Here is a 16,804-nt window from a genome sequence, read left to right on the forward strand (position 1 = left end):
TGTCTTCCTAGCAAATTAAAAAGCCTGTAGTGAACCAAGGCTTCAGTGATCATGATGATTTTGTAAATTGTGATGGGATTCTAGTACTGTAGTGTGAAGCAAATGAACTCAAAGTTAGAAACAATTTGTATTCACAGGGAAAGGAAAGACACTGAAACAGGATGCAGAAATGGTTCAAATGATGTGGTGCAGTTAAGCTCTCTAATGTCATTTTTTAGATCTCTAAAAACTGTCGAGATGCCTCAGCATTGCTTGCAAGGAACTGTTATGAAGATCCATGTTTGACAGTGTGACCTGCCTCCTTTTTGTTGGGAAAAAAAATAAAACCAAGCCATTTACCTAGATTTGGATATGCAGATTGAAAACGGACATTGGAAGGCTGAAGCATCTCAGAGGTTTCCTTTGCAAAGCATCTGAAAATAATCCGTACTAGTGTGACAACATTGGAATGGAAGATCATTCAAGCAATTTGGTACCCCATGGGCGAATTTATGAATCTAAGTTCTCCCTGGACCTAAGCAGCCCTGGAATTCTGCTGCAATGATTTATTTCTGTTCAAAATTCACTTTCCTGTCTCGAAGTCACAGAATTGACTGTCTTTTATGTGGTTCATAGAGGCATGGATGCTGGCTTGTGCAATAATGTCCAGAACACAGCTACCATATTACTGCTCTTGCTGGGGAAACATAAGTTAGTAATAAATTTACACCACTTTTATTGGCAAGAAAAGTCTGTAATACTCACATATATTTTATATGGTGATTGGGATTGACTTTTATCTGAGTGTGGTTGTTTTAATTCTTGCTTTATATATAAAGAGGTTTATAGTAGAATGTATATGTATGTGTGCGCATATATCATGTACATATACTCACACCTACACAGTTAGCAGCTCAAAGTTTGATTGTGATAGGGTATTTTTTTTTAATTTGATTTATATGCCGCCCTTCTCAGGCTGGCATTCAATGCGTTAAGCAATAGCCTTCATCCTTTTGTATATTTATACAAAGTCAGCTTATTGCCCCCATAAACTGGGTCCTCAATTTACCTACCTTAGAAAGGACGGAAGGCTGAGTCAACCTTGAGCCTGATGAGATTTGAACTTACAGTAATTGCAGACAGCTGGTGTTAATCACAATGCTATCAGTCTGCTGAGCCACCAAAAATTAATTTGTTGGGTAATTAATTAGTTGGGCAATTAATAACTCCTGGATGAGTTACTTGTCTAAACTATCTGGAAGAAACTACAAAAATCTTCAGACGTGTGATATACTCCATGTGCTTAACACAGAAAAACAAGCAATGTCCATTCCAATAGAAACCGATTCCGCTCCAGATTTTACCTTCAGTGTGGAAAAGTTTAGTTTCAGTTTCCACTGAAGGCTGGGGATTTCTTAAGTTTCCTTTTCTTCTCACCAGGCTATGCAAACTAATAGATCTCTTTGTTTTAAGAGAAAAAACAAAACAAAAAACAAAGCAGTCAGTAATTTTGTAGGAAAAAGAAACCCAGTTGCTTTCCATTCCACACCTCATACCAGAACTGCAATCATAAGGTAAGGAATTACTAAAAGTGGGTGGGGGGGGGCGTTGTTACATTTCTGGCTTTGATTGTTCATCACAACAGATACAGAATAACAGAGTTGGAAGGGACCTTGTAGGTCATCTAGTCCAACCCTCTGCTCAAGCAGGAGACCCTATACTAGGGGTATCAAACTCACAGCCCACGGGCCGGATGCGTGATGCGCTGGCGACGCCCACCCCCAATTTAGTGAAGGGGGAAAAAGTTACGATAGGTCACGGGACAACAATGTGACGCTGTGAATTTTACACTCCTGCCCTATAAAATTTCTGACTTGTGGCTGTCCAGTCTCTTCTTGAAAACCTCCAGTGATGAAGCACCCACAACGTCTGAAGCAGCGGTGAAATGCTCCCGGATCGGGCCAGATCGCCCTGTCCGGTAACGATCTTGGCTGGTGGTTCGGCGATCCGGTAGCGATGGTGGAGCAAAACTCTGCCCACCCGTCCAGGTGTCATTATTTCCTGGTTTTAACCAGGAAGTAATGTGTTTTTTACCTTCTGCACATGCGCAGAAGGTTTTGTGCATGTGCAGGTCTGTGCGCACACATGCGTGCGTGCACAAGCGAAGTGTGCGCACCCACAGCACATGCGCTTCCAAACTGGTAAGGAAGGTAAGTGGATTTCACGCCTGGTCTGAAGGAAAGTTCCATTGGTTGATTCTTCTCACTGCCAGAAAATTTCTCTTTATTTCCAGGCTGAATCTTAATGATCAGTTTCCATCCATTGTCTGTCAAGATCCATCTGGATCTTGAGCCTATCATCTATGGCAGGGGTGTCAAACTGGTGGCCCGTGGGCTGGATGTGTCACGCACAGGCCATGCTCACCCCAGCTCTATGAAGGGGAAAAAAAATCATAATATGTCACATGATGGCAACAATGTCGCAAGTTTGACACCCATGATCTAGGGCAGTGATGGCTAACCTTTTTGCTGTCACGTGCCAAAAGCGGAGGTTACGCGGGGGGGGGGTCGCATATGTGCGTGCCCACACCCACAATTCAATGTGCCCCATAACCCCCCGCACATGCATGTGCGACCACCCCATACTCCCCCTGTTTTTGGTATGTGATGGCCTGGTGGGCCTGGTAGGCCCGTTTTTTCGCCCTCCCCAGGCTCCAGGGGCTTTCTAGGAGTGAAAACAGCCTTCCCCACCTGCCTGGAGGCCCTCTGGAGGCCGGAAATGGCCCATTTTCCAACTTCCAGTGTGCCCAGAAGGCCCAAAAATCATTTGGCCTGCGCGCTCATGTGCACTGCAGTTGACCTAGGGCAATGCTTGCGTGCCCACCGATATGGCTCTGCGTGCCACCTGTGGCACGCGTGCCATAGGTTCGCCATCACGGATCTAGGGTGTTGGCTCTTCCTTCCAATTTAATATCATCTGCAAATTTGGTAAGTTCCCCTTCTATTCCCCCATCTAAGTCATTTATGAAGATATTGAAGAGTACTGGGCCTAAGATGGAAACTTGTGCTACCTCACTGCTTACTTCCCTACGTGTAGATGTAGTACCATTAAGGGCTACTTGTTGAGTACGATTTGTCAACCAGTTACAAATCCACTTGGTGGTGATGCTGTCCATCCTACATTTTTCTAGCTTACCAAGAAGTAGGTTGTGGTCTACTTTGTCAAATGCCTTGTGAAGTCTAAGTATACTATGTCCACAGCATTTTGCTGGTCTACTAATTTAGTCACTTTGCCAAATAATGAAATAAGATTGGCTTGGCATGATCTGTTTTTAACAAACCCGTGCTGGCTTCTCGTTATAACTTTATTTGTTTCTAGATGTTCACATATCTGTTTTTGGATTATCTTTTCCAGGATCTTCCCAGGTATTGATGTTAAACTGGTTAGCCTGTAGTTTCAGGCTTAGCTGAGTCTGCATCCGTACTCCAGGCAGCAGTAGCACTTTGAACTTTTAACCTATTGCATCATCTTCCTTTAAGTTGCAACATCACCAATATTGATTCAGACTAAAGAATGCTCACAAAAATTAACATGACTTAATCACCACCACCACCACAATCACAAGGGATCAAGTGGTTGCACAAGTAGCTAAGCTCCCCCTCCCTGGCAGCTGGTAGAAATGGCCCAGTCTTCATGGACCGCCAGTGGTCCTCTGTCATTCATCGTTCCAAATCACAATGATGCCATGCAACAAAATGTATATCGGTGAGGACAGACACCAGCATTGCCTTCGGTACTTGTATCACAACACTGCACAACTACATAATAGGAGAATCTGTGCTGCCATTGTACTCTTAAAATTGGTCTTCCTTTCAAATCTTGCATGCATGCAAGAACACCGAATGATGATGTTTCATCTTTTCCTGACCAAAACTCCTTGTGGAGCATATTCTTCATCACAAATTTCCATAATTTAAAATTTGGGACTGTTTAAAAGCAGTCGTTTTTACAAAAGCACATGGCCTTTAAAACCAGTCAGAGACCTCGGATCTGTACATGTGGGACCGAGAACAGGAAGACCCATTCCAGTGAAACTCCCCGCCAGATCTACCGCACAGGATTCTTGTGGGATCTAATAAAGTTAAATCTCACATCAGCTGCCTTGAAGTCTGGCACAAAAGATGAGATGCAAATCCAACACGTATAATAAAAATAAATCGATGAGCATATCAAAAGAGCCATCTGAAGAAGAATGTAAAGTTTAAATTTAATTTAAATTCAATGTGCTGGAAGAAATTTAGGGCCAGATTTCCCGGAGGAATTAAATTTGAATCAATATCAGTTTCCAGGAGGTAGCGTTTATTGAGTGGCCACGGTTCCAAAATAAGGTGTGTCAAAAAGTTTAGAGACCTCTTACACATTTTTTCATGCACATGTGCACAACTACCTGTTTTACAATCCTTTGGATATATAGACAATCAACCCTCTTCCTAAGCCTCCTTTTTCCAAGGCCTCCTGTTTTCCTGTCTCCATTAGGCCTAATAGGGATTTCTGGGCAAGCATTTAACAGAATAACAGAATTGGAAGGTACCTTGGAGGCAGTGGTGGGATTCAAATAATTTAACAACCGGTTCTCTGCCCTAATGATTTCTTCCAAAAATCAGTTCACCAAACTGCTCAGAAAGTTAACAACCGGTTCTCCCGAATTGGTCCGAACTGGCTGAATCCCACCACCGCTTGGAGGTCTTCTAGTCTAACCTTCTGCTCAAGCAGGAGACTTCATACTATTTCAGATGAGTGGCTACTAGTCCCTTTTTAAAAGCCTCCAGTAATGGAGCATCCACAACTGCTGTAGGCAAGCTGTTCCACTGGTTTATTGTTCTCACTGTCAGGAAATTGCTGATTAGTTCTAGGTTGGTTCTCTCCATGGTTAGTTTCCAGCTATTGCTTCTTGTTTTGCCTTCTGGTGCCTTGGCAAATAGGTTGACTACAGTGGTGAAATTCAATTTTTTTTTTACTACCGGTTAATGGTTCTGTGGGCGTGGCTTGGTGGGTGTGGTATGGCTTAGTGGGCGTGACGGGAAAGATACTGCAAAATCTCCATTCCACCCCACACTGGGGCCAGCCAGAGGTGGTATTTGCCGGTTCTCCAAACTACTCAAAATTTCCGCTACCGGTTCTCCATAACCTGTCAGAACCTGCTGGATTTCACCCCTGGTTGATTCCCTCTTCCTTATGGCAATCCCTCATATATTGAAACACTGCTATCATATCACCCCAGTCCTTTTTTTTAACTAGGCTAGACATACCCAATTCCTGCAACCATTCATATGTTTTAGCCTTCAGCCCCTTAATCATCTTTGTTGCTCTTCTCTGGACTTTCCCCAACATCTTTTTTTATATTGCGGTGACCAAAACTGGATGCAGTATTCCAAGTGTGGTCTTACCGAGGCCTTATAAAGCGGTATCACTTCACGTGATCTTGATTCTACCTCTCTACTAATGCAGCCTAGGATTGCGTTGGCTTTTTTAGTGGCTGCAGCACACTGCTGGCTCATATTTAATTGATTGTCCACTAGGACTGTAAGATCCTCCTCACAGTTATTACTATTGAGCCAGGTTTCACCTAACCTGTACCTATACATTTGTTTTTTCTTGCCTAAGTGTAAAACTTTACTTTTCTCTACACTGAATTTCATTTTGTTAGATAGGGCCCAGTGTTCAAGTCTGTCAAGATCCATCTGGATCTTGAGCCTATCTTCTGGGGTGCTGGTATTCCGGCTAGCTTAATGTTGTCTGCAAATTTGATGAATTCTGTTCCCTCATCTAATTCATTTATGAAGATATTGAGTACTAGGCTTAAGACAGAATCTTGGGGTACCCCACTAGTACACTTCCCTCCATGTAGATGTAGTTCCATTAAGGGCTATATATTGAGTGTGATTTGTCAGCCAGTTACAAATCCATCTGGTGGAATGCCATCTATCCCACATTTTTCTAGTTTATTAAGAAGTAGGTTGCGGTGTACTTTGTCAAAGAATGAAATAAGATTGGTCTGGCATGATGTGGTCTTGACAAATCCATGCTGGCTTCTGGTTATAAATGTCAAGTTTCCTGCTCATGGCAACTTGAAAGCTTTGCAAGTTGACATTAAATTTGCTTGCTTCTAGGCGTTGTTTGATTACAGTAGTATTAGTAGAGTAACAGTTAAGTGTTTATACCTCTGGGTGGTGTACAAGTATAGCTTCAAATCTAACCTTAAGACATGGAAAGTCATTAAGAGACATAATCTATCTCCCAGGAACAGATTGGGGAGGGACCGGAATGTAGAAGAGAGAACTGCCTGGAAGAAAAGCAGGATAGAAATCTTAAAATTTCTGGAGCCATCCAAAAGGTTATTTAGATTATGCACCCTCAAAAAAAGAAACATCTTCAGCCATATTCCCAGATGTGCAATGCAATGCATTGTGTGTCCCCACCCCCACCCCATGTACTTAACACAGAAAAATGCAAGCAGCGTCCATTCCTTGAACTAAGAGAGTGTCGTGTATTAAGCTAGACCAGACTTATTCGCCAATCTTGACGTTATTTACCCCAAACCATGAAAAGCCAGCCTGTCCTGTCCGTGATCCCCTTAAACAGCGATTAACAATGACGGAAATCAGAAGAAATGGAAATCGATTCCGCTCCAGACTTTACTTTCAGCAGGGCAAAAATTAGTTTCGGTTCTCCCAAGTTCACTGGATCGCCTAAGTTTCGTTTTTCCTTTTCTTTCTTTCTTTCTTTCTTTCTGAGCAGACGGGAGGCTGTGTGGAGCAACCGATCCTCTCCTGTTCCCTCTCCTCTTTCTGAAATTTAAAGAAAACCGGGATCGTCATTCCTTTAAGAAAAGGAGATTCCGTCGTTTTTTTCCCTTCCCACGCCTGATAATAAAACTGCAATCATGAGGTAAGGAAACGAATAATAATAGAGGGACATTCTTCTTCTTCTTCTTCTTCTTCTTCTTCTTCTTCTTCTTCTTCTTCTTCTTCTTCTTCTTCTTCTTCTTCTTCTTCTTCTTCTTCTTCTTCTTCTTCAACGGATAATAATAGAGGGACATTTCTCCTCCTCCTCCTCCTCCTCCTCCTCTTCTTCTTCTCCTCCTCCTCCTCCTCCTCTCCTGTCAATTTCCTGTCAGTTAAAGAATTCTGACTGTGGGGGGGGGGGTTCCAGAAAGAGAACTTTCTCTGCCGTTGCCCCCCCACCCACCCTGTGAGGTGGGCCCCCATTCTTCTGGCCTTCCAGAAAGGTGTACATGCATGGCTCTGCAGCCTTGCTTGGCACTCACATAGGAACATGCAATGAGATTGGCTAGTGCCCTGAAAGTCATCTTCACCCTTCTCTTTTAATTAACTCTTTAATGTTGAATTTTAATCATCTTTGCCTTTTAAAAATTTGTGTGTATTCGTTTTATGGTTTGATGTTTCATCTGTATACTGCCCTTTGTGAGGATGACGGGCAGTTTTAAAATTTGTTAAATCTTAAAACACAACTCTGGTTGTTCTTAATTGTTGATGGAGAATGGGAAAAAAGGTAAGAGGGATTAATAAGAATGTGTATCTTAATATGTTGTACCTTCGTGGTTATCTTATAAATTAGGTGTGTTAATGAAATCCTGAATACACAGGAAACAATACTGGGAGAGAAGATTGTGACTATGCAGGCAACTCCCATCTTTTTGAAGTTGCTTTTGACCTAAAATTTCAACTCAACAGTCTAAACGGCATTCATAGCAACAACCACAACAATACTCACATTCAGACTTGTGGGCTTTGAAATACTGATGGGAAAGTATGGAATATTTTACCAAGAAGATGATGAATAGAAAAACATGTTTTGTGGGTAAAGATAATTATAGGTAATTTTAAAAAATACTATAATTGACCTGAAAAACTTTATACTTTATAAAGAAATTACTTCCTCTTCATACTAGTATAATCAATTTTAATAATTTATCGCCTTCTTTTAAAATAAAACAAATGTTGTATTATCTGGCTGTTCACCGCCCTGAGTCCTGCGGGAGTAGGGCGGTATATAAATTTAATAATTAATTTTTTAAAAAATGGTACCTTTTTCCCATATTCAGCCCTCGTCATTTCCCGACTGGACTACTGCAATGCTCTCTATATGGGGCTCCCCTTGAAGTGCACCCGGAAGCTCCAACTGGTCCAGAATGCGGCTGCGCGAGTAATTATGGGAGCAACATGGCGCTCACATGTAACACCTCTTCTACACCAGCTGCACTGGCTTCCGGTGGCCTTCCGAGTGCGCTTCAAGGTGTTGGTTCTTACCTTTAAAGTGCTCCATGGCTTAGGACCTGAGTACTTACGAGACCACCTACTGCAACCGATAACCTCCCACCAACCAATACGCTCTCACAGAGTAGGCTTACTCATAGTACCATCATTAAAACAATGTTGTCTAGTAGTTCCAAGGGAGAGAACCTTCTCTGTGGGGGCACCTACTCTTTGGAACAGAATACCCCCTGGAATACGAATAATCCCAGATCTTCGCACTTTCCGACCTGCCCTGAAGACCTTTCTGTTTCAACAAGCAGGGCTAGCATAAACACCTAAATTCTATGCCAAGGTCTTAGCAGATACACCAAGTTGACTCAACTTATTATTTACTGTTTATAAAAAAAAATATTATATGTATATGAAATCTTAATCTGTTCACCGACCTGAGTCCTTTGGGAGAAGGGCGGTATAGAAATTCAATAAATAAATAAATAAATACATAAATAAATAATAAATAAATAAATAAATAAATAAATAATATTTTATCTCCTATCTATAAACAAATCCTCAGAGCAGAGGTGGGGAATGATGGCCCCTTCATGATTTGTGGACTTCAACTCCCAGAATTCCTGAGTCAGCCATAAAAGGGCCATCATTCCCACCCCTGCCTTAATGCCTTGTCATTTCAGACTGATCAGCAAAGTCCCTTGAGGGTTACCAGAGATATCCATATTTCTATTTTAACCATGATCAAATAAATCAGCTTTGAATTCCTTTTACAACCTTGAAATAATGCCCTAGATTTTGATTTCATTTTTTTTGTCCCCTCACACAAAGTTCTTCATTTCAAGAAGGCTCTTTTGTAAAACCAATATAGGAAATTTTCCAGATCATTCCATTTGTTTGTTTGCATATTCTTTCTTATTAAGACAATAGCCAGTCCTTTTTCCACATCGTTCTTGTAGCGGATGTATCACTTTTAAATACACTTCCAGATCAGTCGCAATCTTGTCAGATAAAACTTGTTCCCCCTTCCTTAACAACTTTTAAACAGAGTTTATCAATATAGGCAGACATCTTAAAGTTAATGTCTGGGTCCATTGTTCAAAGATACCTTTCAATATATGTTCAGTGTTAAAATACTTTGCTTAATTCTGTGTAAGTCAAATTTAAGCGTTCTCCTTTAATTGTAAACTATAATTTCTTCGAGTTTCCTCTAGTGTGCAAACTTCAAAGTCTCATCTATGCTTTTTTAAACAATTCAAAACAAAATCATTTTCTTATGGGAAAGATTGTTATAATTAATTTCAGAATTGTATTTTAAATCAAATACAATCAAAGTTCTAATAATCTTTGGCTGTTTATTCCCCAAATGTGCATTTTTAAAAAGTTTTTAAACTTGCATTTAATATTCCTTCCACTAAGGATTGAAGGAAACTCACCTGGTACTTTCTGACTTGTGGGATCAAAGGTTCCTAATAGCTAAAAAGTGGTTAACAGGCAATTCCCAAAAGTTTTTAGAAAAATAAGTATGCATACCCAATGTCTTTAAAGGCGCACACTGGATTTGAGAAAGATGGCTTGTCTTCCAGTGCTCTAAACAGTTAAAGACTGATGTCTTGCAGTCTCATTAGAAGAGCATCTGTCTGGAGCACTTTATGGATGATTTCCAGTGTTCTATTTTTCTGCTCTCAGGCTCTTTATTTCACTGTGATAAAAGCACAGGCATCTTCAGATTAACATTTCTTTTCTGGAAGACCAATACTGCAAATACTACTAATTGCTCTCTACCAGTATATTTAAATAATTTTTAAAAAGTATAAAAATCCATCACTAAATTCAGTTTATTTTTTTAAGAAAATCTCCCATTATCACAGATAATAGGACTGTTTCTTATTTTTACAATGTAAATGTCTCTCATTCTCTTTCCTTTTGTTCTGCAGTCTCCTCTCCCAGGAAGGTTTAAAGGAGATTCTCCAACAACTTGAATGCCATTTTACATGGGAGTTGCAGAAAGAGCATATTGATCCTGATGAGTTGGAAGAAAGAATTGCTGAGCAGATCCAGTTCTTAATCAGTAAATCCAAAGTTCGAAATTACAACCTTCTTGCCTATGTGAAATTCCTGAACGACAAGAAGGACGAAGCCCTGGAAAACCTGCAGAAAGCTGAAGAGGCTGTGCCCATAGAATACCCTGAGGATGTTGAAAAGGGAAGCCTGGTTACCTGGGGCAACTATGCCTGGATGCACTACGACATGGGCAATCTTACTGAATCCCAAGCCTACGTGGAGAAGATAGAAAACACCTGCAAGCAACTTGGAAGTGAATTTCCTTATAAAATGGAGCTCCCACAGATCAACTGTGAAAAGGGTTGGGCTCTCCTCAAATTTGGAGCCAGGTATTATGAAAAGGCCAAGGAGAACTTTGAAAAAGCCCGGGATAAAGAACCTGAAAACCCAGAATTTAATTCAGGCTATGCAATCACAGTATACCGCCTGGAAGATTATTATGCAAAAAAATGTTCTGGAAAAGGCTCTTCACTGGAACCTTTGAGGCTTGCAGAAAAACTGAATCCCAATGACATGTTTGTGACTCCTCTCCTTGCATTAAAGTTACAGGAAACAAACAGAGTGAAGGAAGGAGAAAAATACATTAAGGAAGTGCTTGGAAAACATCCTGACGTTCCATATGTATTAAGGTATGCTGCCAAATTTTACAGAAAGAAAGGAGACATAGAGACATCATTGCAACATTTGAAGAAAGCATTAAGCTTGACTCCGAACTCTGCATTCCTGCACCATCAAATTGGGATATGCTATAGAATACAGTACTTTGTCCTGAAAAAAAAAGTGTCCAAGGACCAATTCCAGTCTGTTCTAAAGCAGTATGAACTGATGAAACTTTGCATTTTTCATTTCCAAAAAGTGGTGGAGCGTAAAACCAAGTTTGTCTATGCTTATATTGACCTTGCTAACATGTATGCCGAAAAAAAAAAGCTACGGGAAGCGGATGAAACCTTTCAGAAAGTGTTTGCCATCAGCAACCTAACTGCTACAGAGAAGCAGCAGCTCCATTTTAATTATGGACGTTTTCAGGAATGTCACAGAAAATCAGATGTGAACGCTATGAAACAGTACCTGCAAGGGCTGAAAATTGAAAACAATTCGTTTGAACAAAAGAACTGTGAAAGAAGCTTGAATAAATTGGTAGATAAGACAGTTAAGAAAGGTCCAATATGTGTTGAGTTATTTGAAAGCTTAGGATTCACCTTCCAACGCCTTGGATTAAAAGAAAAAGCCATTGAAGCCTACGAATCAGCCCTGAAAATGGATCCTGGGAATGAAGAGTATCTGAGTGCAGTTATGAACTTGAAGCTTTCCTTGGAAAGCTAAATGTTTGCTATGTTTGGAAAGCATGTAGTTTCCAAATATTTTCACCTTTGTGTTTCATGCCATGTCAAAAACCCAAACTTTTACAGCATTTACAGTTGCCTTGAGCTAGAGTACTTACATCTCTGCTGTGTGTGTGTGTTTTTTTTAGAAGAATATTAGCTTCTAATAAGGCCTTCTTAGAATACTAAAACTCAAAACATTAAACTGAACAGCAAGCAAGATTAAAAAAAGAATCAATGTATATATGGGGTGGAAGTGGCATCTTACGATGATGCTGTGTGGCTTCAAGTCCTTGCAGAAGCTGCAATGACTCTGTGCATGTATCCAATTTACCACTGAGCCATGGTGGCGCAGTGGTTAGAAGTCACTTTTGCAGTGCCTTGTAACTGTCGGCCAGCACTTTGATTCTCACTGGCTCAAGGTTGACTCAGCCTTCCATCCTTCCACAGTGGGTAACATGAGGACCCAGAGCATTGGGGGCAATTTGCTGACTCTGTAAACCACTTAGAGAGGGCTGCAAAGCACTGTGAAGTGATGTATGTAAGTCTTAAGTGGTATTGCTATTATTTCATCTGCTTCAATTGTGAAGAGAGGCAATGGGGCAGTTCTGCTTCTGTTAGAAAGGGAAGGGCTCCTGTCATGTCATGACTTAGCTTTGGGGATGGGACAACACTTAAATATTATCAAACTAAAACATTGCATAGGCTAATCTGCAGGCAACCTTAGTCTTATGTTTATCCTGCAGTTCTATATTTTAATTGGTTCCCTAGGCAAATAAATTTCAGTCCCAATACATATGCAGGGTTAGACTTTCCTGTCAGGACAAAGTAGTGGTTTGTGGTTTGTGACATAGATAGAAATACAACTTAGCAGCAAAAGCTAAAATTTTCAGTATAAGAGCTAAAATTTACCTAGTATATGGAATTTGACAACTACTCATTCTCCATGCTCTTATTACGACTGATACTGCAGCATTGGAAAGATAAAGGTATGGCCACATTCACTCAACAGATTGAAGAGCTGATTATACTTGTCCTCTATGAGTGGATTGCCTATAGGCATACTGTGTGTGGACAAGCATAATATAATCTGTGACACATTTATACTCAGTTATAGATGCGTATTAAATATATATGTCTTGAATAATATATTTTTTGCTCTTTTGTATTTTTTAACCTCTTAAAGTAATCTGTTACTTTTCTTTGATAATGTAGCTTACTGCTATCATAATTACCTTTGTAAATACCAAATAAATTGGCCTTACAGGTCTCTTATGGCTATTTAAAAAAAAAAAAAAAAAGGGGGGGGGGAAATACAGTAATTTTTTTTTTTTTTTGGCTTTTATCCTGCACAGTGATCTATGAAATATCTGGCTCTGCTGAATAAAAGTAAAATATCCTGACCTTTGCATTCTTCAAGGTGTCACCTGCAGAAAGTTGTAATTGCTGTAACTAAAAAGTAAATAATCTGGACAATAGCTTTAGGGAAACTCCTGTTTAATTGCTGGGTTGTTCATAAATGAAGATGCTATCACAAATAATTGAGGTAGCTGGCCCAAGTTCAATTTAGTTCAAGTTCAGTTCCCAGTTACTTTATTAATCATGTGGTTTTCTTTGAAACTGAGGAAGTAATCTGCCATTGGTACTTCTGGAATGCTATTTGACTTCTTAGTCTAGCCTAGTCAGGAAGCTAATGAGAGTAGCCTCCCATTCAAATACCAACCAAATCTTGTTTTATCATTTTGGGATTAACCCAAGCCAGCTGCAGATCTTCGTCTGATTGATGATTTCCTTAGCAAAGACATCACAATTGAATACGGGTGTGTACATTTTTTATTTATTAACCACATTAGTCAAAATTATCTTGTTTCTCATTGCAAAAAATCTGAAGTAGTTTATAATAAAATTCATTAAAAATGAGAGGGGAGGAGGGTTGGTGGATGGAGAAAACCATCCTACAAAGAAAAGAGTTATATATCTACTCTGTTGGTGTTGGATCTGGCAAATTGCAAAGGGGAAGTCATTTTACAGGGTGGCAGCATAGTAAATCATGAAGAGAATGGCAGTTCAGTTTGCGGTGTTTGTGTGTGTGTTTGCTTCATGTTACTAGAACAGAATATTCCAAAGTGAATGTTTGGTACTAAGTTAAGACCGTTAAAAAAATAGACAGGTATAACATGCATCATTCAGGTGTACAACAGTTGTACCAGCATTTTTAAAACATGTCTTATTTGCAGTTTTCACATCATACATATTTTGTGGACTGTGTATTGATTGGGTGAAATCTTTTTAAAATAACGCTAACAATAATAATGCAAATAAGTATGTGTAATCCTAATCTTCCAACTTCAACAATACTATTCTCTCTTTATAATTCTTTTATCATTTTCCCCATTAATTCATTTAAACATAGGTAACATTTCTTTGCGCCATGTATTTGTTATCCCCTACTAAATTACTAATATTTAATATTTTAAAAATTACTCATTATTCCAGCATAACTTCAATATTCCAAATGTGTAGGATTTCTAATAAAGCCAAATATTAACAATATTTAATCTATTATTATTATTGTTGTTGTTGTTGTTGTTGTTGTTATTATTATTATTATTATTGTTATTGTTATTATTATTATTATTATTATTATTATTATTATTATTATTATTAATTGAATTTGTATATCGCCCTACTCCCGAAGGACTCAGGACGGTGAACAGCCAGATAAAATACATATAATACAAATATTAAAAAAAGCATTAAAATACAATTAAATAATTTGGCCCGGAAAATGAAATTTAAAACACCCCAAATTCTTAAGACAAATTTAAAATTAAAGAATTTTAAAAGTTTAAAAGAGAGGTTAGGCCAGGCCGGCCTACTGGAAAAGAAATGTTTTGATGGCACGGCGAAAAGCGCGCAGGTCCGGGATCCTCCGTATCTCCGGGGGGAGCTCGTTCCAGATGGCGGGTACCCCCATAGAGAAGGCTCTCCCTCTGGGGGCCGCCAGTTGACATTGGCCGATGGCACCCTGAGGAGCCCCTCTCTATGGGATTGTACTGGTCGGTGAGAGGCTACTGGTGGCAGAAGGCGGTCTCGTAAATACATCGGTCCTAAGCCATGGAGCGCTCTAAAGATGGTAACCAAAACCTTGAAGCACACCCGAAAGACCACTGGGAGCCAGTGCAGCTCGCGCAGGAGGGGGGTCACATGGGAGCGCCCCGTCGCTCCCATAACCACCCGCGCGGCTGCATTCTGGACCAGCTGGAGCCTCCGGGTGCTCCTCAAGGAATCCTGGAAGTGTATCTCAAAATCCCCACAATTTCTAATCTGTAATATTTTAAATTCACAATATACTTTAACATACTATTAATGTTGATAATACAATTAGATTACCTAATCCTAAATTTCCATCTACTAAACTTAACTTATTTTTACTTATAGTAAGTTGTATTATCTGTTAATATATATACTACTATTTTCTCTATTTGTATTTTTCTATTTTATTATTTTATTTTCTCATTATCCATCATCTCTTAACCTTTTTGAAATTCCATCATTTATTGACTTTTTAGTCAGCCTTTTATCTCTCTCTCTCTCTTGGAATCTTGTAGCTCTTTTTGATAGATTTGCACCTACTAAACATTCCCTTCTGGGTGCCCTTTGTTTCTTTCTGCTGTATTATTTGAACACCCATCCACAAGACTTTTTTTTCTTTTTTTCCTCTAAACCTTTCCTTTTTTAAAAAGAGATTTTTCTTTTTCCTCTCTGTTCTATTGTAAACTTTTAAGGAGTTATTTAATTCAGGGGTCTCCAACTTTTTGGACCTCAGGGACCACCAAGTTCATAATTTTAAATCCTGCGGACCACTAATACGAATCCAGCGCGCCACTTACTGAAGCGCTGGACTCCCAGTGATGGGATGGGATCCTTCAGGCACTCTCCCTCCTCTCTCCCTCTCTCTCTCTCCCTCTCTCTCTCTCTCTCCCACTCATTTTCTTTCATTTTCTCTCTTTCATTCTGTCTCTTTCTCTCTCTTTCTGTCTCTCATTCTCATTCTCTGATTCTGTCTCTCATTCTCTCATTCTGATTCTTATTCTCTGTCTCTTTCTCATTCTCTCATTTTGTCTCTCATTCTCATTCTCTCTTTCTTTCTCATTCTCTTCTGTCTCTTTCACTCTCCCCCTCTCTCTGTCTCATCTCTCTCCCCCTTTCTTTCTTTCTCTCTCCCACTCTCATTCTCTCTCTCTCATTCTCTCTCTGATTCTCTTTCTTTCTTTCATGGGCCAGCCAGTGTCTTGAGGCTGAGAGGAAGTCAAGCATCTCCCTGAGAGATTGAGGTACATGGAGCACCAACAAGGGCCGGAAGAAATGCTTTGCTCCCACTCTGGAATATGGAGCAAATCTCCATCCCCCCACCCTTCCCTTCTCAGGCCAGGTGAGAAGTGACTGGGAAGGGAGGGCAAGGGGCGGGAATAGCCACTGGTGGGTTCAGCTGACAGGAAGCTACAGCAGGGGGAAGAAACAGCCCTGGGTTCCCGCCACCCATTGCTTTGGCCTGCCTGCACTGCAACCCCCCCTTGCACCTCATTCCAGCCAGTGAGGGCTGCGCTACAAAGTTGCAAGTTGCATGAATCTCCCTCTACAATGGAGATTTACAGCCCCACCATGAGTTGCCTGGCCAGTCTCATACTCCAGAGCTCTAGTCACAGGACTGGCCATTGCTCATCCCAGAGCAGCTCCTTCACCTGGGTGCACCAGAGACCACCAAAATTTTCTTGCGGACCACCATGTCCGCGGACCACCGGTTGGTGACCACCGATCTAATTGATTCCTACTTATTAATCCTTTATCTTTTAGCTTCTTGCATCTCATTTTGATTTTCCCCTTCTACTTGGTTATGGGCGCAACCCGTTGTGCCCGTGTGACACCCCTCCTGCGCGAGCTGCACTGGCTCCCAGTGGTCTTCCGGGTGCGATTCAAGGTGTTGGTTACCACCTTTAAAGCGCTCCATGGCATAGGACCCGGGTACCTTCGAGACCGTCTTCTGCCACCAATAGCCTCCCACCGACCAGTCCGCTCCCACAGAGAGGGTCTCCTCAGGGTGCCATCAGCCAAGTTATGTCGGCTGGCGACACCCAGGGGGAGGACCTTCTC

General features: G+C 40.6%; 1 protein-coding gene across 1 annotated transcript; it reads left to right on the plus strand.

Annotated features, from left to right (window-relative positions):
* Positions 1–6,785: 6,785 nt before the first annotated feature.
* Positions 6,786–12,920, plus strand: LOC139318188 (interferon-induced protein with tetratricopeptide repeats 5-like). Its single transcript, XM_070945507.1, has 2 exons — positions 6,786–6,927; positions 10,202–12,920. Exons 1-2 carry the CDS (start codon positions 6,923–6,925, stop codon positions 11,649–11,651), a joined length of 1,455 nt encoding a protein of 484 aa, XP_070801608.1. The 5' UTR covers positions 6,786–6,922; the 3' UTR covers positions 11,652–12,920.
* Positions 12,921–16,804: the final 3,884 nt, after the last annotated feature.

This window comes from Pituophis catenifer, unplaced genomic scaffold (assembly GCF_029215685.1).
Source record: "Pituophis catenifer annectens isolate HBS135680 unplaced genomic scaffold, rPitCat1.0.hap2 SCAF_6, whole genome shotgun sequence".
NCBI classification, from domain to species: domain Eukaryota; kingdom Metazoa; phylum Chordata; class Lepidosauria; order Squamata; family Colubridae; genus Pituophis; species Pituophis catenifer.